Raw genomic sequence first — 24,205 nt, 5'->3', positions numbered from 1 at the left:
AAAGCTCGTTGCTAGGGAACTCGGCGCCTCTCGGCGCTCTCCGCGGAGACGCACTAGGCATGCGCAGTGGTGACGTAACCGCCGGCGCGCCGCGGTTTGAAAGGCCCGAGCCTCGTGCGCTTGCGCAGTGAAGGCCGCACGGGGCGCACCCCCTGTGAGCCCCCGAAACTCAGACCTTCGTGCATCTTTTGGGTCGGGCGAAGCCCTCTCGACGTTGACATGCCGGAGATCCGCCTCCGCCATGTGGTGTCCTGCAGTAGCCAGGACTCGGTGAGGGACTGGCGTGGGGGAGGGTGGAAGAAGTGAAGGAATTCGTCAGCGGGCTCTGGAACTTCTGGAGTCTCAGAGGTGTTGAGGGATAATCCGTATGCGGGGTGCCAAGAAAGAGCTTGGGGTTCTTACGAATTGCAGTTTGGGAGACAGATTCCGTTGAACGGAGTGTTGGCAGCGGGAATCAGGCGCTTATGAGGACAGAGGTCGCAGGTTATTACAGTCGTGTGGAGAGAATTCTAATTGGTTGTGATACACGGAAAGAAATATTTGGCTTTAAAGAAGACGCTGTTCTGAGTTACCGGAGGGTAAGGGTCTGATAAGTACCTTGAGTTTCTGGCACATATTCTGGATGCCTGTGTGAATACAATAAGTGGTCAAAAGGTCAGATTCCACTGTAGCTGCGACCCGCTTGGTCAGAATTCCTCCGTAGCCCCCTGGTCAATCTTTGAGAACACTTTTAGCAATGCGGACTTCATTTTGGTTTTCCTTTCACAAAGGGGACTTTGTGTAATTCTAGGAGGGTCATGGGAGAATTTCTGGGAGGCCATAGGGAATTTTGGAGAGATGTGGGATCGAGAAATTTGCTGAGAGAAAAGTAGGGTGCTTTGCTTCCTGGGAAGGAGCAGAGGTGAATTTCTAGGGGAAAATGTTGGAGGGGACTCCAGGTAGAGTGTGGGGGGATTTATTATTTTAACACTAGAAGGTTTTGTATTGGGGTATAGACAGATAACAATGTTGGGATAGTTTCAGGTGAACAGCAAGGGGACTCAGACATACATATCCATGTATCCATTCTTCCTCAAACCCCAGAGTTTGGGGGGATTGGTAAGGAAACTGAAACCTGGGTGATGTCAGATGGCTTGAGAGAACTCTCAGACTAATCTGAGAGCTGGGGACATAGCCCTCACCTCTGAACCCTAACGTTTCCTTTTCTACTCTTCTTTCCAGACCTACTGTGCAGAAAACCTTCTCAAGGCAGACACTTACCGTAAATGGCGAGCAGCCAAGGCGGGTGAGAAGACCATCTCTGTGGTGCTCCAGGTGATTCTGCCAGCTGCCACCTCCCCCCACCCCCCGCCATCTTTTTTTTTCCCCTCTCTGCTGGGTGGCATGTGGGATATTAGTTCTCTGACCATGAATGGAACTGGAGCCCCTTGCTCTGGAAGCTCAGAGTCTTAACCACTGGGCCCCCAGAGAAGTCTCCCTCCCTCCATCTCCTTAATAGAAATCTGTAGGTCCAGGGTCCACACTCTACTCTGGAGTTAACTGGCAGTGAGCTGAGGCACTTTCTCTTTGGTCCCCACCACCTCACCTGGACAGTGAGCAGTGTGGTCCCTGTGCCCTTAGCAGAGGAGAGAGGTGATGCAAAGACTAGGCCAGGAATGAATCCGTGTGTGGTCCAGGTAGGTTGCTGCTGTTTTCAGAGCCTTGTCATCCTCAGTTGGAAGAGAGTAAACCATTGCCACGCATTCTGCCTTCTGAAGGCCCTGGGCTTAGGACTGGAAGGTGTCTCATATCTAAGCCAATCAACCTCATTTTAAAGATGGAGAAACTGAGGCCTAGAAAGGGCCAAAGTGAAGTGGCCACCTTAGTGACCATTGTGGAATGCAGAGTGCTGTGGTACATGCTTGGTGAAGTGGGAGGCAGCAAAGGGAAAAGGGCAGTTTGACCCAGGATGGTGACAGACTTCCCAACAGGCTGTTCCCATCAGGCACAAGGAGCTGGTAGGAGAAGCGAGCTAGTGAGTTCCCAGGGCTGCCTGGGTGTTACCCTGCGTGATCCGGCTCTCCAGGGAGTCAAATGGTGGTGGAGCTGTTATCACCCCTCATGCATGGTGGTGCTGCGAGCTGAACCCAGTGTGGGTGCTCTAGCCATCTTTTTCTTCCTTCTTTGTGTCTGTATGTTGACTTCCTTTGTTTTTTATATTGATTCATATTTGGCTGCATTGGGTCTTAGTTGCGGCATGTGGGATCTAGTTACCTGGGCACGGTTAGGAACCTGGACACCCTGCCCTGGGAGTATGGAGTCGTATCTACTGAATCTCCTTGGAAGTCACTGTCTTTTTTTTTTTTTTTTTTGGCCACACCACATGACACTTTGTAGCCTTAGTTCCTCAGCCACGGATTGAACCTGCCCCCCAGCCCCCTGCCCCATTGGAGGCACGGATTCTTAACCACTAGACCACCAGGGAAGTCCTCCACTTCTTGATTTTGGCTACATTCATCCCTCCAATGTAAGGGTGTTTGGGGAGGGATGCTGGGGGCAAGGCCTGCCGGATTGTGTTAAATTTATTATTGTCTGTCTTACCCAGTGGTTCTGAAAATGTTTTGTTTCATAGACCTTTTTGCAAATTAGAGAGAAGCTAGGAATTCTCCTCCCAGGAATTATACACAAAGTCACAGGATTTTGTGAATGATTTTTGAACTTTTAATATTTCATAGTTCCCTAAGGTAGTATAGTCAAAATAATGAGAGCTAAGAGTTTATTCACAGTTACAGCTGTTTGGGAATAGCCTGGTGGGCCAGTGGTTAGGATTCCACTCCATGCCATGAGGCCCAGGTTCAATGCCCAACTTGGGAAAATGCCCCCCACCTCAGAAAAAAAAAAAACCCTGCCAGTTACCATTCTAAATGCCTCCTATGGGTTAGTTCATTGAATCCTCATAAAAATCCCATCACCTCAAATCTATTATTATCCCCTGTATGATGCAGAAACTAGGCCCAGAGAGAGTGTACATTTGCCTGGAGGCAGTATTCTCAACTGAGAGAGAGATGCAGGTGGCTGACAAGTTAATCTCAGGTGGAATTCAAGTCCCCATCTCCCCCTCTTACTCTCCCTGTGACCTCAGGCAATGGTTTCATGGTTTCATGTCTCAGAAGCTGTCTTCTCACCTGTCCATGGAGGATAATGTGCTGGGCGCCCAGGGTCACCGTGAAAATCCGGTGACATAGTGTTTGCAGAAGTGCCGTGTCAGCACGCAGGTGTGTGTGTAAAGGGGGGACTCACGTGTGTGTTACTGGATGGTCTTGCTGGGCTCTTTTATGATGAGGAGCATCCCTTTTAATTCTACAACGCTGTTGGAGTGGGAGCAAGAAAGACAGGAAGTGGGGAGTGAGCGAGCCAGAGGAGCCAGCGGAGGCTCAGGCTTCGCTGGCCTGGGAGACCGACGGGGACATGGCAACTGTCAGCAAAACGCAGGACTTAGAGCAGGGGGGCAGCCATAGAGCGGGGGGCCAGCTGGTTGGGATGCCAGCTTTGCCATGGGACACGAGGAACAGTTTCCAAGGGACAGGCAGGGATTGGGCCTGGAGCCAGAGACAGAGCTGTAGGAGTTGTCAGCACAGAGACAGGCCCTGGAAACTTGAGAGTGGGTAGATTCATTTGTTCCTTCCTGCATCGCAGCACCTTCTGTAGGCCCAGGGCTGTTGCAGGCACATAGTGCCGCAGACATCACAAGACACATATGTGACCTGTGGAGATTTGATATTTGCAAGGAAAGACGGACAGACCAATAAGTCAAACGTATGTCAGATGACGAGTGCTGGGGAGGATATTACACAGTCAGGAGGAAGGAGCAATGTCTCCAGTGGGAGAGGAGGCAGGGGCAAGGAGTCTTTTGACTTTAAAAATATATACATTCATTTATTTATTTGGCTGAGTTGGGTCTTAGTGGTGGCGTGCAGTATCCTTTAGTTGTGGGATGTGGGATCTAGTTCCCTGACCAGGGATAGAACTTGGGTCCCCTCTCTTGGGAATGTGGAGTCTCAGCCCCTGGACCACCAAGGAAGTCCCAAGATGTTGAGGTTTTACCAGAAGGATTGAGATTGTGGAGTTGGAGAGCACTGGTGGCATGTAGTCTGGCAGTTGGTCTGAATTTCTGTGCCAGGCATTACCTGTGTGTGACACGTGAGCCATTGATTTTCCTGCCTGCATCTGGGTTTCCCCATCTGTAAGGCTGGGGGAGTTAACAGACCCTTCCTCCCAGTGTGGTGGTGAGGATTCAGTGATGCCCGGCCCAGGAAGAGCTTTGCTCAGCGTGGTAGACAGAATAGCGGCCCCTAGAGGTGTCACAGCCTTCGCTGGTGACTCAGTGGTGAAGAATCTGCCTGCTGATGCAGGAAACAGGTTCCATCCCTGGGTCGGGAAGATCCCCTGAAGAAGGAAAGAGCAACCCGCTCCATTATTCTTGCCAGGGACGTTGCATGGACAGAGGAGCCCAGTGGGCTCCAGTCCCTGTGGTGGCAAAGAGCTGGACATGACTGGCCAACTGAGTGCGCACACACACACAAGTTGGCTGCATCCTAATCCCCAGAACCTGTGCATGTGTCCTTTATATGGAGAAGGGGACTTTGTGAGGATTTTTAAAAATACTTATCTGGCGGCATTGAGTCTTAGCTGGGGCATGCGGGATCTTCCGTCTTCCTTGTGGTGTGCGCAATCCTTTAGCTGGAGCATGTGAACTCTTAGCGGCAGCTTGTGGGATCTGGTTTCCCGATCAGGGTTCAAACCCAAGCCCTCTGCATTGGGAGGGCAGAGTCTTAGCCACTGCACCACCAGGGAAGTCCGTGTAAGGATCTCGAGGAGGGGAGATGGGCCTGGATGATTTGGGGGGAAGCAGTGTCATCACAAGGGTCCTTATCAGGGAAGGAGGGCGACTGGAGAACCAGAGAGGAGCTGTGGGCATGGAAGCAGAGGCTGGAGCGGTGCCACTGCTGGCTCTGGAGCTGGAGGAAGGGGCCGCCGCCCAGGAGGGCAGGGGGCTCTAGAAGCTCAGACAAGATGAGGGAGCGATTCTCCCCCAGAACGTCTGGAAGGAACGCAGCCCAGCTGTCACTGGCTGTAGCCCAGCCTCGTGACCTCTGGGAAGTTGCACAGCTGCTTCCTGTCTCAGTGGCTCGCCCGTGAAATGGAGCTAAAGATAGTCCCCGGCCCCCAGAGGCGTCGGCGGTCTTGCAGGAGTTACAGGTCTGCCGCACTGCTGACACTTGGGCGCCGCCGCAGTGGCGGAGCGTTGCGATGGTTAGCATTCTGCGTCCCGCCAGCTCCTTTCAGGAGCGCGGAGCCCCCCCTTCACTCATGAGGATACCGCGGCTCAGAGAGGTTTTATGTCACCCAGGGCTGCACAGCTTGGCACTAGCAGGGCTAGATTTGGACTCGGGCTGGTCTCCTCACAAGCCCAGGCTCCTTCCTCGGCTGTGGGGACCTTCTTGTCTGTAGCAGTGTGCCAGCAGAGTCTCCAGGCCACCTCCCGGCTGGGAGGTGACATTGCAGATAGGGTCATCGGATGTTCCTGGCTGTGTGGGGTGGCGGACTAGGAACCTTTGGGGGTCACAGTCACTTGTCATGCTGTGAGCCAAATCAAACAACCCCAGAAACTTTCCAGGTGGTCCAGTGGTTAAGAATCCTTCTTGCAATACAGGGGCTTCAGGTGTGATCCCTAGTCAGGGGTCTAAGATCCCACATGCCTGGGGTAACTAAGCTCAGTCATCCAAACAAAGGATCCTGCAACGAAGATCCCCAGTGTTGCAACTGAGACCCGAGTTAGCCAGATAAACAAATCATCATAATAAAAGCCCCAGGATGGAAAGTAGGAGATTGCTTCAGCCCCTGCAGCTGCCTTCTACCCCCGCAGCTGCCTTCCACCCCCACATGACTTTCTATGTGTTTACGTCAGACGGGACTGTCAGAGACTTTGGGGGAAGACTTCCTGTGGCCAGTTCTTATTTTTGGCCGTGCCGGGTCCTCGTTGCTTTAGCGTGGGCTTGCTTTAGTTGCGTTGAGCAGGGGCCACCTCTGATTGCAGTTGTGGGCTTCTCAGTGCAGTGGCTTCTATTCCGGAGCACGGGACACAGGTTTCCGTAGTTACGGCACGTGGGTCAGTAGTTGCAGCTCAAAGGCTCTAGAGCACAGGCTCAGTAGTTCTGGCTCGTGGGCTAAGTTGCTCGGTGGCCTGTGGAATCTTCCCGAACCAGGGGTCAAACCCCTGTCCCCTGCACTGGCAGGCGGACTCTTGTCCCCCGAGCCACCAGGGAAATTCAGCTCTTTCCTTCTTTCAGCAAATAATCATTGAGTGGTGGCTAATAGCACTTCCTGACTGGTAGCCAGGGTGCCTGCTGCATGCCATGCCGTGAGCGTGGTATTTATGTGCATTATCCTACGTAGGGTGATCATCCCCACTTTACAGATGAGGAAACTGAGGCTCCAAGAGCTGAGCTGACAAGGCCCTATAGCTAGGGAGTGGCAGAGATGGGACTCAAACCCAGAGTCCGTGGTGAGCCAAACCAGACCAGGCCCCTACCCTCAGGGAGCATCCATGGGATCCTGTGTGATTGCGGGCAGGTGTGCCCTTTGTCTGCATAGCGCCGCCAAGGAGAGCTCCGTGGTTAGAGCGCCGGGTTAGAAGCCGGTTAGGCAGAGTCTGGTGGTGCCAGGAACGTGGGTGCCGGGGCGTAGGCAATCGGTCAGTGTCTGTTTTCCAACTCTGACTCCACATCCTGTGCTGTGTACAGGGGACACGGTGGCAGCCTGCCGCCCTGCCCCCTCTTACCGAGTTCACTTGGCAATGAGACGAGGTGGCCCAGATGGGGGTCGTCTGTCTTCTGAGGTCCCACAAGGAAGCCAGGTGGGGCACAGGGCAGAGCAGCACTGACCTGGGCCTTGTCTCCCCTGCAGTTGGAGAAGGAGGAACAGATCCACAGCGTGGACATCGGGAATGACGGCTCGGCCTTCGTGGAGGTGCTGGTGGGCAGCTCGGCCGGAGGGGCCGGGGAGCAGGACTATGAGGTGAGCTGGGCCATGAGGTGGGCCCCCTGCTGATCCCTGCCCAGATGCCCCCATTGCCCCCCCAGGGTTTCCTAGCCCCTGGGCCACCTCAGCCCTTCAGAGGAGCCCAGGGCTCGAAGAGATAAAGAGCTGACCCAGGTGATAAGCTCTGTGCCAAAACAGCATCACAGTTGCAGAAAGAACAGAAGGCACCTCTGTGTTTTACGACTCGGGCGTCTTAGTGGCTCAGCTGGTAAAGAATCTGCCTGTAATGCAGGAGACCCAGGTTAAATCCCTGGATTGGGAAGATCCCCTGGAGGAGGGCATGGCAACCCACTCCAGTATTCTTGGGCTTCCCAGGGGGCTCAGTGGTAAAGAATATGCCTGCAATGCAGGAGACCCAGGTTAAATCCCTGGATTGGGAAGATCCCTGGAGAAGGGAATGGCAACCCACTCCAGTATTCCTGCCTGGAGAATCCCATGGACAGAGGAGCCTGGCGGGTTACAGTCCATGGGGTCGCAGAGAGTCGGACAGGACCGAGCAACTAACACTTTCCCTTTCCCTGCTTGAGACCAAAACTGCTTTTATCTGGTCCCAGAACTTCAAGATGTCCTGGAAAATTGACATTCCAGATTGCTTGGGGCGCCTCTATGAGCTATTTGATTTGTGACAGATGTGTACGAGTCTCTTGCTGTATTACAAATATTTTAAATGTTGACCCAATCCCTTTTTTAAAAACCAGTTGAATTAATGCAAGCAGGACTGGGGAGATGATAGTGAGCCAGCTGGTGAGTCAGCCAAATGTTTTGGTGAAAAATAAACATATTGTGGAAAAGAGTTTATAATTGTAAGTGAATGAATCTGTTTTCTACAAGAAATGGTGTTTTCCTCGCAGTGAGAAATTGTTTTTAATTGAGGTATGTTTTGCGTGTAGTAAAACGCACAGGCCACCGTTCTGACAGTTGCATATACCTGGGTAACCATCCCCCAGATCGAAGCATAAAACACTGGACTTCCCTGGTGTTTAGTGGTTCAGGCTCTGCCTTCCAATGCGGAAGTCCTGGGTTCGATCCCTGGTAGGGGAACTAAGGTCCCACATACTTTGGAGTGTGGCGCCAAAAAAAGGAAAAAAAATGACATAGAGCATCACTGGCCTCCCTGCAAGCTCCCTCATGTCACTTGGGGTCACCCTCAGCTCAGGCCAGCACTACCCCTTTTCTGTCACTACAGACTAGTTTTGCCTTTCCTAGAATTACATATAAATGGTGCTACAGTATGCGGTTTTCAGCGTGTGTGTGGCTGGCTTCTTTTACTCTACACTGGTTTTTGAGGGTCTGACATACTGTGTGTGCGTTAGCGGTCTGTTCCACCTTGTTGCTGAGAAGCTTCGCTGGAAGCGGAGATCTCAACGTGTTCCTCCATTCCCTTGTTGACAGGCCTCTGGACTGTTGCCACTTTTTGGTGGTTGTTTTTGTCCGCACCTCGAGGCTTTCAGGATCTTAGTTCTCCAAGGAGGGATTGAACGCAGACCCCAGCTGTCAAAGTGCAAGAGAGTGAGAGTGCAAAGTCCTCTCAACACTAGAGCGCCAGGGAACTCCCTGCCACTTTTTGGTTATTATGAACACAGCTGCTGAGAACCTTCTTGTACAAGCCTCTGTATAGAGATCTCTTTGGGGTAAATACTCAAAAGAGTTGAATTGCAGTGTCTTCAGGTAGATCTCTGTTTTAACCTTTTTAGAAAAGTGAAAGTGAAGTCGCTCAGTCGTGTCCGACTCTGTGACCCCATGGACGGTAGCCTCCGCAGTCCATCGGATTTTCCAGGCAAGAATGCTGGAGTGGGTGCCATTGCCTTCTCCAGGGGATCTTCCCGACCCAGGGATCGAAGCCGGTCTCCTGCATTGCAGACAGACACTTTACCGTCTGAGCCACCAGGGAAGCCCAAACTAGAGTTTCTAGTATTGTGGTGGTTTAGTCACTGAAGTCTTGTCTGAACTCTTGCTGCCCTATGGACTGTGGCCTGCTAGGCTCCCCTGTCATGGGATTCTCCAGGCAAGAATGCTGGAGCGGCTGCCATTGCCTTCTCCAGCCTGATTAGAAATGCACAGCTTTCCAGAGTGCTCTATTCCATTTTACATTCCCTTCAGCAGTGTATGAGCTCCACACCGTTATTATGCTTGATGTTGCCAGTCTTTATGAATTTCGCTGGGCCAGGTCTTCAGTTCAGTTCAGTTCAGTTGCTCAGTCGTGTCCGACTCTTTGTGACCCCGTGAATCGCAGCACGCCAGGCCTCCCTGTCCATGACCAACTCCTGGAGTTCACTCAGACTCATGTCCATCGAGTCCGTGATGCCATCCAGCCATCTCATCCTCGGTTGTCCCCTTCTCCTCCTGCCCCCAATCCCTCCCAGCATCAGAGTCTTTTCCAATGAGTCAGCTCTTCACATGACATGCCCAAAGTACTGGAGCTTCAGCTTCAGCATCATTCCTTCCAAAGAAATCCCAGGGCTGATCTCCTTCAGAATGGACTGGTTGGATCTCCTTGCAGTCCAAGGGACTCTCCAGAGTCTTCTCCAGCACCACAGTTCCAAAGCATCAATTCTTCAGCACTCAGCTTTCTTCACAGTCCAGCTCTCACATCCATACATGACCACAGGAAATACCATAGCCTTGACTAGACAGACCTTTGTTGGCAAAGTAATGTCTCTGCTTTTCAATATGCTATCTAGGTTGATCATAACTTTTCTTCCAAGGAGTAGGCGTCTTTTAATTTCATAGCTGCAGTCACCATCTGTAGTGATTTTGGACCCCCAAAAAATAAAGTCTGACACTGTTTCCACTGTTTCCCCATCTATTTCCCATGAAGTGATGGGACCAGATGCCATGATCTCTGTTTTCTGAATGTTGAGCTTTAAGCCAACTTTTTCATTCTCCTCTTTCACTTTCATCAAGAGGCTTTTTAGTTCCTCTTCACTTTCTGCCATAAGGGTGGTGTCATCTGCATGTCTGAGGTTATTGATATTTCTCCCAGCAATCTTGATTCCAGCTTGTGCTTCTTCCAGCCCAGCATTTCTCATGATGTACTCTGCATATAAGTTAAATAAGCAGGGTGAAATATACAGCCTTGACATACTCCTTTTCCTACTTGGAACCAGTCTGAACCATGTCCAGTTCTAACTGTTGCTTCCTGACCTGCATGTAGGTTTCTCAAGAGGCAGGTCAGGTGGTCTGGTATGCCCATCTCTTTCAGAATTTTCCACAGTTTATTGTGATCCACACAGTCAAAGGCTTTGGCATAGTCAATAAAGCAGAAATAGATGTGTTTCTGGAACTCTCTTGCTTTTTCCATGATCCAGCAGACATTGGCAATTTGATCTCTGGTTCCTCTGCCTTTTCTAAAACCAGCTTGAACATCTGGAAGTTCACGGTTCACGTATTGCTGAAGCCTGGCTTGGAGAATTTTGAGCATTACTTTACTAGCATGTGAGATGAGTGCAATTGTGCGGTAATTTGAGCATTCTTTGGCATTGCCTTTCTTTGGGATTGGAATGAAAACTGACCTTTTCCAGTCCTGTGGCCACTGCGGAGTTTTCCAAATTTGCTGGCATATTGAGTGCAGCACTTTCACAGCATCATCTTTCAGGATTTGAAACAGCTCCACTGGAATTCCATCACCTCCACTAGCTTTGTTCGTAGTGATGCTTTCTAAGGCCCACTTGACTTCACATTCCAGGATGTCTGGCTCTAGGTGAGTGATTACCCCATCGTGATTATCTGGGTCTTGAAGATCTTTTTTGTACAGTTCTTCTGTGTATTCTTGCCACCTCTTCTTAATATCTTCTGCTTCTGTTAGGTCCATACCATTTCTGTCCTTTATCGAGCCCATCTTTGCATGAAATGTTCCCTTGGTATCTCTAATTTTCTTGAAGAGATCTCTAGTCTTTCCCATTCTGTTGTTTTCCTCTATTTCTTTGCATTGATCGCTGAAGAAGGCTTTCTTATTTCTCCTTGCTATTCTTTGGAACTCTGCATTCAGATGCTTATATCTTTCCTTTTCTCCTTTGCTTTTCACTTCTCTTCTTTTCACAGCTATTTGTAAGGCCTCCCCAGACAGCCATATTGCTTTTTTGCATTTCTTTTCCATGGGGATGGTCTTGATCCCTGTCTCCTGTACAATGTCATGAACCTCAGTCCATAGTACATCGGGCACTCTATCAGATCAGGTCCCTTAAATCTGTTTCTCAGTTCCACTGTAGAATCATAAGGGATTTGATTTAGGTCATACCTGAATGGTCCAGTGGTTTTCCCTACTTTCTTCAATTCAAGTCTGAATTTGGCAATAAGGGGTTCATGGTCTGAGCCACAGTCAGCTCCCAGTCATATGCGGCATGCAGGATCTAGTTCCTTGACCAGGGATCAAACCCAGGCTCCTTGCATTGGAAGTGCAGAGTCCTAGCCACTGGACCACCAGTGAGGTCCTGCCAGTCTTTTAAATGAATATGTGTGTTGAATTTTATCAAGTACTTTTTCCATCATACAAGGTGCATTCCAACCAATGAGGTTTTCCTTGAACACACATTCTTATTCTACAGGTTCTAGCGGATTCCCTGGTGGTCCGGTGGTTAGGATAGGAGGGCATGGCAACCCACTCCAGTATTCTTGCCTGGAGAGTCCCATGGACGGACAGAGGAGACTTGAAGGCTACGGTCCATAGGATCACGAAGAGTCGGACGTGACTGAAGTCCCTTAGCTAACATGCACACACGGCGGCCCCGTATTTACGACACCACTGTCATTGCCAGGGGCCCAGATTCAATCGGTCTCTGGTTGGGGAACTAAAATCCCACAAGCTGTGCAGTGTGACGGAAAATAATAATAATAAAATACAGCTTTCATAAGTTGCGAAAAGGCAAATTGATGGCACATTATGGTTTAAAGAGTTTATTTAAGCAGACAACTTGAATCCAAAACTAGGTAGCCAAAACTGAAAAATGATTAGAGGTGCTTTGTGGGTGGGCTAGGACAGAGGTGTTTAGAGAGAAACAGGAAAGCAGAGCAGAGCAGTTATTTAATGGACTAGAGTTTGAACTTTTTTTTAACTACCTTTTTTTTTAAGAGTATAGTTGCTTTACAATGTTGTGTTAGTTTAGTCGCCACTGGGCAGCAAAGTGAATCAGCTGCGTGTACACACGTATCCCCTCACTCCTGGGTTTCCTCCCCATTTAGGTCGGCACAGAGCCCGGAGTGCAGCGCCCCGGGCTGTACAGCAGGTTCTCATCAGCCATCTCTGCCTGACAGGGTATCAGGAGTATATGCGTGTTAGTCCACTCCATCCCACCTCCCTGGACCTGAAACGATTTTCTCACTTGGGAAAATCGAGGGACTCGGCTGTTCATGATTAGTTGATTTTATTTTCTTAGATTGGAGTTCATCAACTCTTGCTTAAACTTTGATTGATTTACTGAAGCCACCTAAGGCTTTAGAGTACCCAGTCTAATGGCCTCCTTGTTTAAAATTTTACATAAAATCAACCATCTTTGGGGCAATTAAAAAAAAATAAGTTGTCTCTTCTTGGCAAACAGATTCAGATCAAAATTCCACTTTTTAATTATGAGAAGAGCCAGTGCATTTTTTGCTAAAACTGTATCTAATCTGGCATGTGGATCTTTATTGTAAACCTCTTATCTACCTAGAAAAGTGGAATGGTCAGCTCAGGGCTTTATGTCTGCAGAGTCTGGAAACCTGTATATCAGTAGTCTCCCATTCCCTTGAGGTTTTTGGTTTTTTAATTTTATAATTTATTTATCAGTTTTGGTGGCACTGTGTCTTCATCGCTGTGCGCGGGCTTTCTCTAGTTGCACCGAGTGGGGTTTACTCTACTGGTGCATGGGCTCAGTAATTGCGCTCCTGGGGCTCAGTTGCCCCGAGACGTGTGAATCTTCCCAGACCTGGGATCGAAACCATGACCCCTGCACTGGCAGGTAGGTTCTTAACCACTGGACCACCAGGGAAGTTGCACACTTACTTGTGTGTTGTGTGTTTGATAATATCAGTTTGTTGTTCAGCTGCTAAGTCCTGTCTGTCTCTTCGTGACCCCATGGGCTGCAGCCCACCAGGCTCCCCTGTCCTTCACTGTCTCCCAGAGTTTGCTCAAACTCATGTCCATTGAGTAGGTGATACCATCCAACCATCTCATCCTCTGTCGCTTCCTTCTCCTCCTGCCCTCAATCTTTCCCAGCGTCAGGGTCTCTTCCAATGAGTCAGCTCTTCCCATCAGCTGGCCAAAGTATTGGAGCTTCAGCTTCAGCCTCAGTTCCTCCAGTGAGTAGTCAGGGTTGCTTTCCTTTAGGATTGACTGGTTTGATTTCTTTGCTGTCCAAGGGACTCTCGAGAGCCTTCTCCAGCACCACAATTTGAAAGCATCAATTCTTTGGCTGAGTGCCTTCTTTTTGGTCCAGTGCTCACATTCATTAATGACTACTGGAAAAACCGTAGCTTTCACTATGCAGACCTTTGTCAGCAAAGTGATGTCTCTGCTTTTGAATACGGTGTGTGGGTTTGTCATAGCTTTTCTTTCAAGGAGCAAGTGTCTTTTAGTTTCATGGCTGCAGTCACCGTCCACAGTGATTTTGGGGCCCAAGGAAATACAGTCTGTCACTCTTTCCGGATTTCCCCATCAATGCATGTACTCCTTGTGTGTCTGAGTCTGCAGTGTGTGGTTTTTGCTGACCTTAAATCATGGCAGCCTATTTCCTCATGCCTAATGGTGTGTGTGTATGTGTATGTGTGTGTGTTAATTCCACTCTTGGGTAATATATAGGTGGAAGTTCTATGAGGGCCTGGTTTGAAGTACATTCCTCCAAAGAGGTTTGCTCCAGCCAGCACCAGGTGATACTACATACATGGGACCACTTACAGTTTCAGCTTGGGTTTTCCCATTCTGATAACTAGTGTGGACTTTTGCTCCAAATCCTTGAGAGTAGAGATCTCAGGCAAGAATACTATAGTGGGTTGCCATTCTGTTCTCCAGGGCGTCTTCCCGACCTGGGGATTGAACCCAGGCCTCCTACATTGCAGGCAGATTCCTTACCGTCAGAGCTACCAGGGAAACCCATCTGGGGATAGGAGTCTCTAGAGATAATTTTTCATCTTTTCTCTGCTGGGAGAGAGCTCTGGCCAGAGCTAAGGGCTCCCACTGACTCTCCCCACCAGACATGTTTCTCCCTAATTTACTCATGGAAGGAAGGTCCAGCTCTCTGCACAGGGGTGTCTCCTGAGATGCCTTTCTTCCTGAGTTGGAGCTCACGCTTTGAACTCCCCATCCTCCCTGCTTACATCACGTTGTTGTTCAGTCACTAAATCCCGTCTCTTTTCAACCCTATGGACTGCAGCACGCCAGGCTTCCCTGTCCTTCACTGTCTCCCAGAGATTGCTCAAACTCCTGTCCATTGAGTTGGTGATGCCATCCAACCATCTCATCCTCTGTCATTCACTTCTCTACTTGCCCTGAGTCTTTCCCAGCATCAAGGTCTTTTCCACTGAGTTGGCGGTTTCTATCAGGTGGTCAAAGTATTCCTGCTGTGTAGAACCCTTTGATTCAATCAGGCTTTGTGTCACTTGAAGTCAGTAACAAGGCAGACACCAACATCAGTGCCACCCACTGTATCAGTCAGGGTCCTAGCAGGAGGCTGAAATTACACCAGTTAGTTTAACAGAGAGAATTAATGTAAATAATTAGAGAGAATTAATGTAAAGAATTAGTAACTAAGTATTGGACTAAAGAGGACAAGACGCAGGTAGAACACAGAAGCACCTGCTGGGAGCAGCCACCACCCTTAGGGCTGGAGGAACAAAAGGAAGAGGTTGGAATTGTTGAAATGAGGGTGTTTGGAAGCTTGGAGGTGAACCCTTGGGGCCCAAACTCAGATCCTGAGGAGGGGGTGATCCGCAGCTGATTCTGGTCTTAGCCTGAGAACGTGCGGTGAGGCTAGTTCTGCAGGTCCTGGGACACTGCAAACTGGATTCACCTGCGTGACTCCCCGCACCACCCCCTACTTCCTCTTTGGAAGAACTGCTGCACAAACGGCAGCAAAGCACACCTAAGATGCTGCCCCTCCTGATCTGCAAAAATCCGCCTCCCTTCTCCAGCCTTGCAGCCTCTCTCTCTCTCTCTGGCTCCCCCTGCTGGCGGAGCCGGACAAGGCGCAGCTGGCAATTAGAAATGTCCCCAGCATCCCAGAGCTGAGCCACCAGTGTGGAATTTATATATATATAAGTTTTTAAAACTTTTTTCTTCTTTTTTATTTTTTCCATTATATTCCTTGATTATTTTATTTATTTGATTTTTTATTTTTCAAAATGGGTCTGAATTGAGAAACAGTCAAAAAGTTTTTTTAATTAATCAATTTATTTATTCGGCTGTGCCAGGTCTTAGTCGTGACACACTAAGATCTTCAGTCTTCATTACAGTATGTGGGATCCAGTTCCCTGACCAGGGATCGAACCCAGGCCCCTATATTGGGAATGCAGTCTTAGCCTCTGGACCGCCAGGGAAGTCCAGAGACAATTAATAGTGGGTGTGTCTCCCCATCTCTTTGGTTTCTGGGCTGTTCCTTCGGACCCTAACACTTCCCTTCTGCTCACTCAGTCGTGCATTTCTGAAAAGTAATTGTAAATATCCTCTGCTGGGAGCCAACCGATCTGGGAGGGTTCCCAAGGCTGTGCAGCCCTCTGCATGTCCAGATATGGAAGACTCTGGAAGAATTTAGAGAAGGGTGGTTCAGATCTGGGAGGAGAAGGATCCCTCTGGGCCCTGTGTCAGGGAAGGACTGACAGGACACCCAGGAAGAAGAGAAGCGTCTAGAAGCCTTGAGGAGCGCTGAGGTAGAGCTGGATCTGGAGAACCCTTAGACTCTGCTCAGGCCCCTGCTCTCTTCCAGTCCCTAGGAGGCGTCATTGCCACCAGCCAGGCCTGGACCTTAGCCACTCTGCCTTTCCCCAGGTCCTTCTGGTCACCTCGTCTTTCATGTCCCCTGCCGAGAGTCGCAGTGGCTCAAACTCCAACCGCGTTCGTATCTTTGGGCCTGACAAGCTGGTCCGGGCAGCAGCAGAGAAGCGCTGGGACCGAGTCAAAATTGTCTGCAGCCAGCCCTACAGCAAGGTACCCAGGGTGGGAGCGGGGTCCTTGGTTCCTCGCCACTGGAGAGGCGAGAGGCTGATATTGAGTCCCCGAGGGCTGGGAGGGCCAGACAGTCCGCCTCCCTGGGGAATTACAAGGAGGCTAGGCCCCTGCATTCTCTGAAATTGGTTTTCCATCCTCCCTATATAGGAATCTTGGTTTCCTGGAGGGAGATTGGGAAGGGTGACCTGCAAGATCTCAGGGGAATTGGGAGGGGGATCTGCTGACTTGTGGGAGACGTGTGGCTTCTTAGAGCGGGGGCCTCAGAGTTAGCATCATGAGATCTGGAATCAGAACACTGGTTTAAAGCCTGGCTGCTGCACTCCTTAGCTCTGTGATCTCGGGCTGGTGACTTCACCTTTCTGGCCATCCTGGGACCCAGGTTCCTTCCATCTCATGGTTCCGCATCCACCCAGCAGAGGAGGAAAGAGCCGGGAGCATTTCTGAGTCACGGAAGTGGCACACGGCCCCGCTTCGCATTCCACGGGCAGAAAATTGGCAGGCAGAGTGGATTTGCCTAGACCCTGCAGCCTTTGCCAGTTGCTCTGAGGCTCAAGGGCTGAGCACATAAGGGGCTTTGTGCCGAGCCTGACCCCAAGTTAGGGCTCAGTGACAGCGTATGGTTATTATTCTTGTCATGATCAACCGGGCAGCTCCCCAGATGTGTGTATCCATTGGAGGGAAAGAGGCAGGAAGGGGTTTCTCTCAACGAAAGGGATGGGGCCAAGCCTTTGTCCTTGGCCAGACTCCCTGACTCCCACCTCTCCTCTCCCAGGATGCCCCCTATGGCCTGAGTTTTGTACGGTTTCACAGCCCCCCAGACAAAGACGAGGCCGAGGCCTCATCCCAGGTAAGCTCTGCCTGCCCCTGCCCCTGCCCAGAGCCTTCTCCCCACCTCTTCACCCTCACCTGCCAACAGCCCTCCCGCTGCACTGACCCTGTGGGACTTTAGAAGGTGACCAAGCTCGGCCAGTTCCGTGTGAAGGAGGAGGATGAGAGTGCCAGCTCCCTGAAACCTGGGGCTCTCTTCTTCAGTCGTATCAACAAGACACCCCCAGGTGAGGACAGAAAGCCTGGGTCCTGAGCAAGTAAAGGCTGGGGGCCTGGATCCTAGGCCTGAGGGAGTGGGGGCTGGGGCCTGGACCCCTGGGTCACTGCTGGGTCTTGGGAACAACACTTTGTGACCCATGGATAGAAAGGAGCCCGAAGGCCTGAGGGTCCAGCCCCCTCATCCTAGATCCACTCTCCCCCTCTGCAGTGACAGCCAGTGACCCGGCAGGACCCAGCTATGCAGCGGCTACGCTGCAGGCCTCCAGTGCCGCCTCCTCAGCTTCCCCAGCCTCCAAGGCAGCAGGCAGCACCTTCAAGGTGAGATCACCAGACCCTGGGGGGGCAGAAAAGGAGGAGAGGAGCTGGAGGCCTCAGCACAACCCACCCCCTCAGCCTCAGGAGTCCCCCAAAGGCAAGAGGAAGCTGGATTTGAACCAAGAAGAAAAGAAGACCCCTAGCAAACCATCAGCTCAGCCTTCAGTACCTGCCCTCAAAAGACCCAAATGTGAGCAAACTGGATTCCTTGTTCCCACAGAGGGTCCAGGGGTGGAGGGGCAGGGATCCTGGGTCTGAGGGAAGAGGGCCTGGGGGTCTCAACTCCTGGGTTTGAGAGAGGAGGGGCTGGGGAGCCTGAACTCCTGGGTCTGAGACAGGAGGGGTGGGCGTGTAGCCCTACATTTTCTAACTGAATCCACTGTCTGGCTTCCCCAGTGCCAGCTCCCCCCCGTACCCCAGCCACTCCCCCCACCCCTGCCCCAGCACGAGGGGCGGCACCAGAGAAGCTCCGAGGAGAAGGCGCTGAGCCCAAGGCCCCCCGCGCAGGCCCGCAGGAGCTGGGGAAGATCCTCCAGGGTGTGGTGGTGGTGCTGAGTGGCTTCCAGAACCCCTTCCGCTCGGAGCTCCGGGACAAGGCCCTTGAGCTGGGGGCCAAGTATCGACCGGACTGGACTCCAGACAGCACGCACCTCATGTAGGCCGGCGTCCCTTCCCCTCACTCCCCGCTGCGCCTTCTCCGACTTCTTCCATCTGCTCTGTCTTGCTTGCTCTCTGTCACCTCGCCTCTCCGTATCCTCTGCCTCTCGTTCTCTTTCTTTTCTTCCTCCGCCCCTCTGTCTCTCTCCCATGCCCCTTGTCTCTTTGCCTTTGCCGCTCAGTCTGCCCTCCGTTCTGCTCCCCACCAGCTGCGCCTTTGCCAACACCCCCAAGTACAGCCAGGTCCTTAGCCTCGGAGGCCGAATCGTGCGCAAAGAGTGGGTGCTGGACTGTCACCGCATGCGGCGGCGGCTGCCCTCGCGGAGGTGAGGCCTCTCTGCACACGTGTGCTTTACACATGCACACGCACACCCCCACCCTGCCCCTCATCCCCGTGCCGGGCAGCGCCAGGGATCTGGGGAGAAATCAGGCTGTGGCCTGCCAGCTCGGGAGTCAGCCGACTTCCTAGAGGAGGAGGGGCAGGGCTGGGAGATGGGGAGGAGAGGGAGGGTATACCCAGGGGTCCCAGGAGGGCTCTGGAAAGTATGCTTAGCAAAGGAAAAGGCTGCAGGCTGGAGAAACAGCGTTCACAAAGGCTCAGGGCGGAGAGTGAAGTGTTGCGACCTGTTGACATTCATTCAACAGACATCGGTCCCTCCTTTCGAGAGCCTCTGACTTTGATGAGGGGCCAGACTTATTGTGAAATACTTTGGAGGAGGGCCCACAGGGAGAACTGCAGTGAGCCAGGGTTCTTCAAGGAGAAGAGGTTCTCCAGGCTGAGCGGAGGCAGAGGAGCCGAGGCTGGCTCAGCCTGGTGTCTGTTGGGAGGCAGGGCTCCTTTAGCAGTCTGAGCCCCTGGACGACCGGGGAAGGACCCCAGCACTTTAAGCCTTCTGAGTTTTCCCACAAGCCCTGGTTCTACAGTGAGGGTGACTTTCCCGAAAAGGGTGTCACCAGGTTAGAAGCAACCATATCACGTGCGGAAGGGTCTTAACTTGGGGGCCAGGGCAGCATCCCCAGCAGGTTCACTCACTTCTGCTGCGTACGCACTCTGCCCTGTGATTTGGGGCCACTTGATTCATCTCTCTGGGCCTCTGTTTCCTCTTCTGTAAAACAGGGCTGAAAATAGCACCCGCTTCAGGATTCAGCGACTCTGAACCTGTCAAGTGTTCACAGCAGTGCCTGGCACATAGGAAATTTGCCTTTCGAGATTTTTCTCTTGATCAGTAGGCATTTTCCTAATGAGAAACTGACTTTGATGCTTGCTGGAGAGAATTATTTCTGATTTTTGTTTGTTTGTTTGTTTCTGAAATGAGACATTTCTTCCCTCGGAGGGGAAGCCAGGGATTGCTGTGGTCTATGGTGTGGGTGGCTGAAGGTCCACGGGGCCCTTCTGGAGCTGGGAGAAGGGGCAGACCAGGAGGGAGACCACGTCTGCACCCTGAGGATTTATTTATTGATAGTAAATGCAAGCGCCTGCTGCTTCTTAAGCCCCTTCCCCACCTCCCCTGGAGGACGCGTCTGCTGTTGGTCTGAGGCCCGATCCCTCCTCCAGGTACCTCATGGCTGGGTCAGGCTCGAGCAGCGAGGACGAGGGGGGCTCTCACAGCGGCAGCAGTGGGAATGAAGCCCCCAAGGCTCCCCGAAAGGTCCATGCCCCCTGCCCGGCACGGGGGAGGGTGGAGTCGGGGGGACATGGTACCCCAAACTCCCTACTCCTGTCTCCTGCGGGCACACACTCACACCCTCATTGCCCCTTCCCTCCTCCCTGACCCACCCTCCCTCCTCAGCGCCCCCAGACCAAAGCCAAGCCCCCTCAGGCAGCAGGACCTAGCTCACCCCAGAGACCCCCAACCCCAGAAGAGACCAAACCAGCCTCACCAGGGGCCCAGGAAGATAATGACGACACTGAGGCGGAGCAGTCAGGTCAGAGTCTGAGGGGAGAGCGGCTGAAGACCCAGACTCCCTCGTCTCAAAGGGGAAGGAGTTCCAAGCCTGAGCTCCTGGGTCCAGCGAGATGGGGCTGGATCCTAGACAGTGGACCTAGGGGGTGGAGGGAGGCCGCCCCCTCACCCCCAGCTGGATCTGGGGAGCGATTGGGTTGGGGGTTGAGACACCCCACCTATGCTCAGGTGTGAGGCTGGGAGGTAGGGGCCTCGAGCTGACTAAGTGTCTGCTCACAGAAGGACGGGACAACGGGGCAGAAGACTCTGGGGACACCGAGGACGAGCTGAGAAGGTAGGGTGGGGCTGGGTGGCTAGGGTGGCCCCGGCCTTGGGTGGAGGGGAAGCCGATCTGCACACTCTTTCCCCACCCTTCTTGGCCTCTCCAGGGTGGCCGAGCAGAAGGAAGAAAGGCAGCCCCCTGGTCAGGAGGAGAATGGCGAGGACCCGTACGCAGGATCCACAGATGAGAACACGGACCACGAGGGCCCCCCGGAGTCTCCCGACCTGCCAATTCCCGAGCTCCCAGGTGGGAACCCCTCCCTCCTGATGTGGGGTTTGCCCTGTCACTTGTCTAAGGTGACTTGCCCCAGGCCCCCCGGGATGGCCGCTGCCCACTCTGACTTGTCTCCCAGGCTCCTCACCCTCCTCCCTGACCTTTGCCACCTCCGTATCCTCTCAGGCCTGTTCCCTTCCTGTCAGCATCCTTGCCTGTCTGTCCCATCCTGACTTCCACTGTGACCACCTCCCTCACAGCCCAGCCCCCTGCCAGACCCCGTTTAGCTTCTCACCCCCTGACGACAGGGGCCTCCCACTCCCTCGGCTTCAAGACCAACCTGGGGGCTTTAAGAATCTGCAGGTACCCCAGCTATACCCCCGGGTTCAGCTTTGTCGGTGGGGGTGGGGCTCAGGGAATACAGCTGTGCCGATCTCCATTGGGACCCGCCTTGCTATCCATCACCCCAGACATGGGGGCAGGCGTCGGAGCCTCTTCTGGTCAAGAATGAAAGGAGAGGGACTCCCCGGGTGGTCCAATGGCTAAGATTCCAGGCTCCCTGTGCAGGGGGCTCAGGTTTGATCCCTGGTCAAGGAGCTAAGATCCCACATGTGGCGTGGCGCAGCCGAAAGAGAATGAAAGGAGAGCTGGACGGTCAGAGGCTCTGAGTGGAGGCGAGGGTCTGTGGCCTCCGGAAAAAGCTATTTCCACCCAGTTCCTCACAAGTGATGGGCAGGAACATACTCTGATCCTCCTCCAAAGCCCCAAAGGTGACCTTGGCAACTTAACAGAAAATCATGTTAAACTGGAACAAAGAGCCATCCTGAAGGTCAGCACCAGAGAAGGCACTGGTTAAAAGGAGTGGGCTAGCCAGTGGAGGAAGTGGCAGGATGTGAAGTTTCCAGCCCAGACCAAGTGAAGGAACTGACTGACCTGGTTTAAGAAACACATTGCCGCTAATAGTAATTGTATCTATTACCATTAATATAAAACAAAACCCCATTAGGCCTGCCCCCCTGACTGCTTGTCAGGGATGGCTTCTGAGTCAGGGTGTCCACGGACATTCCGCACCCCATCCAGCCACTGCGCCTGCCTTCTTGTCCAGTCTGCGAATGTCCGTGGCTCCTGGCTGGCACCCCGGGACTCCAGGGGTTCATGTTGGCTCTCCCCGCCCCATCTCTCCCCTGCAGACTTCTTCCAGGGCAAACGCTTCTTCCTTTACGGGGAGTTCCCAGGAGACGAGCGGCGGACACTCAGCCGCTATGTCACAGCCTTCAACGGGTCAGTCTCCAGGGGCAGGAGGTGGGGGGTGGAAGGTCATGGGGAGGATGGAGAAGGGATGTACCCTGAGGGTCGACACAGGCTGTGGAGCTCCGTGCCAGCCCTGCTCGCTGTGCTGCGGCCCTGGCCGCATAGCTTCCCACACCACACCCCCAAACTCCCCGTCCCCGACCCTTTCACCCCCACTTCCTCTTCTCTAAAATGAGGCTTCTCACCGCCCTTCTGAAAGGATTGGTGCTGGCAGGAGCTGGCGGTTTCATGGATACGGCGAGCCTGGCACGTGGGAGTGGGGGACCCACGGGTGGCCCACAGGGGACGTGGGTGGGGGTGAAGAGAGGACGGCCTCTAGGGTGGTTGGGGAGGAGGGCGTCAAGAGACGCGGCGCCGATTCTCCGCCTCTTCGCATCCCCCACCAGGGAGCTTGAGGACTACATGAGTGAGCGGGTCCAGTTTGTGATCACCGCGCAGGAGTGGGACCCCAGCTTTGAGGAGGTGAGTCCTGGAGGGGCAGGAGAGGGAGGCCCAGCCTGCCCCAGCACATCCCCCAGCCCCTCCTGGCTCACGTTCCTGCCCGTACCCATCCCACTGCCCCCTGCCCCCTGCCCCTTGCAGGCCCTGACGGACAACCCCTCCCTGGTGTTCGTCCGCCCCCGCTGGATCTACAGTTGCAATGAGAAGCAGAAGTTACTTCCCCACCAGCTCTACGGGGTGGTGCCCCAGGCGTGAAATGTGTGTGGACAAACATGGACGCATACACACACATGTGCACACATGTGCACGCATACACACACCCACACGAGTTTAATAAAGGAGACTTGGCTTGGAGCAGCTGCCCCTCCCGCTCGCGTCTCTGAGAACCCCCAGCAGGCTCCCTGCCTTCTGTCTCAGGTTTGGTTCCACTTGGCTCTGAAGGCTGGGTCTTTGGGCCACCTAATGACTCCTGTCCTGGGGTCTGCGGAAGAACGACCGGCTCTCTGTCCGGGGCCTGGTTGAGAAGGAGCTCCTTGTTACTCTCCCTGGTGCCTCCCCGCTTTGGCAGCAGGTGGCAGGGGATTGGGAATCTGACGTTCAGCACACACCCCTCAGCTGGTTTGGATCCCTGGAGCCCATTCCCGTATCTCAGTTGTCCCTCTGGGGGTCCTGGGCTGCGGGTTGGGATGCTCATGGGGTGGCCTCCCTTGAAGTCTCAGCTCCCCAGGGCCAAGGACATCTCCCTTTCTCCAGGGCTCTCAGAAGTAGCTGTGAAACCATCCCCAGCCTGGTTTGACATCACCTCATTTGGGAGGGAGAGCTAGGGAAGGGGCATTTAAATTACCCTCCACAAATCCCAGACCCTCTTTAAGGCTCCACCATATTTAAGGTGGGACCTGACTGGGTGTTAGAGAATCAGGGTAGAAGGTGGGGGTGGGATGGGGGACTTATCTGGTGGTCCAGCGGTTAAGACTCCGTGCTCCCAATGCAGGGGCATGGGTTCAGTCCCTGGTTGGGGGAGATCCAGCATGCCAGGTAGTACAGCCAAAAATTACTAAACAAAATAAACAACCACCTTTAGGACTTCCCTCGTGGTCCAGTGGTTAGGACTACGCAGTTCCACTGCAGGGAAGATGGGTTCAGTCCCTGGTTAAGGAACTAAGGTCCTGCATGCCATTCGGTGTGGCAAAAAAACGAAACCAAAACTTAGCAACAGTGAAATGAACAATTCACTTGCTCAGCCACAGTGGCCGCACTTCCAGTGCCCACCGGCTGCTGGTCTGGACAGTGCCGACGGAGAGCCTTCCCTCACTGTGGAGAGCAGGTAGGGCAGCCCTGCAGTGCAGTGGACGGCAGCCAGAAGCTCGGACCTCCTCCTAGGGAGGGCAAAGGGCAGGGTCAGAGCTGGGGAGCAGATGACCACAGACTTGGTGTCTTAAAGGTCATAACCTAGATTTGAGGTCCAAAATGGGTCTCGCCAGGCTAACCATCAGGGCGCAGGCAGGGCTCTGCTCCTCCTGGGGCTCTGGGAGAGAGTCTGTCCTTATCTTTCCCACTTGCAGCCCACGACCCATGCCCCTTCTGTCTTCAAAGCCAGCAACGGCCGGTGGAGTCTTTCTCACGCTGCGTCACTCTGACACTGACTTCTTGGGGTTATGCTGCGCCCACCTGGATAACCTGGGATAATCTCCCGGTTTTAAAGTCAGCCCGTTAGCAACCTTCCTTCCTTATGCTGTCTTTAAATGTTTTATTCATTTCTGACTGTGCTAGGTCTTCGTTGCT

At 52.9% G+C, this 24,205-nt stretch overlaps 1 protein-coding gene across 5 annotated transcripts; it reads left to right on the top strand.

Annotated features, from left to right (window-relative positions):
- XRCC1 (X-ray repair cross complementing 1) lies at positions 56-22,851 on the top strand. Of its 5 annotated transcripts, none has more exons than XM_018062523.1 (17): positions 56-270; positions 1,222-1,314; positions 6,946-7,056; positions 16,034-16,192; positions 16,986-17,060; positions 17,163-17,268; positions 17,469-17,578; positions 17,654-17,765; positions 17,972-18,230; positions 18,442-18,558; positions 19,788-19,881; positions 20,023-20,158; positions 20,416-20,470; positions 20,565-20,704; positions 21,862-21,952; positions 22,369-22,444; positions 22,565-22,851. In XM_018062523.1, the coding sequence occupies exons 1-17, from the start codon at positions 220-222 to the stop codon at positions 22,676-22,678; spliced, it is 1,899 nt and encodes a 632-aa protein (XP_017918012.1). In that variant the 5' UTR covers positions 56-219; the 3' UTR covers positions 22,679-22,851. The 5 variants fall into 5 exon arrangements, with proteins under 5 accessions (XP_017918012.1, XP_017918009.1, XP_017918010.1 ...); XM_018062521.1 differs by lacking the exon at positions 56-270 and adding an exon at positions 450-578; XM_018062520.1 differs by having other exon boundaries at positions 17,469-17,765.

This window comes from Capra hircus, chromosome 18 (genome assembly GCF_001704415.2).
Source record: "Capra hircus breed San Clemente chromosome 18, ASM170441v1, whole genome shotgun sequence".
NCBI lineage: Eukaryota > Metazoa > Chordata > Mammalia > Artiodactyla > Bovidae > Capra > Capra hircus.
The sequence above is the reverse complement of the archived record's forward strand: the minus strand, read 5'-3'. Positions and strand labels throughout refer to the sequence as shown.

Bases quoted from the DNA above. Each gene is read 5' to 3' on its own strand.
- XRCC1 (XM_018062518.1), top strand. From the start codon at position 465: ATGAGGACAGAGGTCGCAGGTTATTACAGTCGTGTGGAGAGAATTCTA. The intron at 7,057-16,033 runs GTGAGCTGGGCC...GCCTTTCCCCAG, and splicing joins CCGGGGAGCAGGACTATGAG to GTCCTTCTGGTCACCTCGTC. The intron at 21,953-22,368 runs GTCAGTCTCCAG...ATCCCCCACCAG, and splicing joins TATGTCACAGCCTTCAACGG to GGAGCTTGAGGACTACATGA.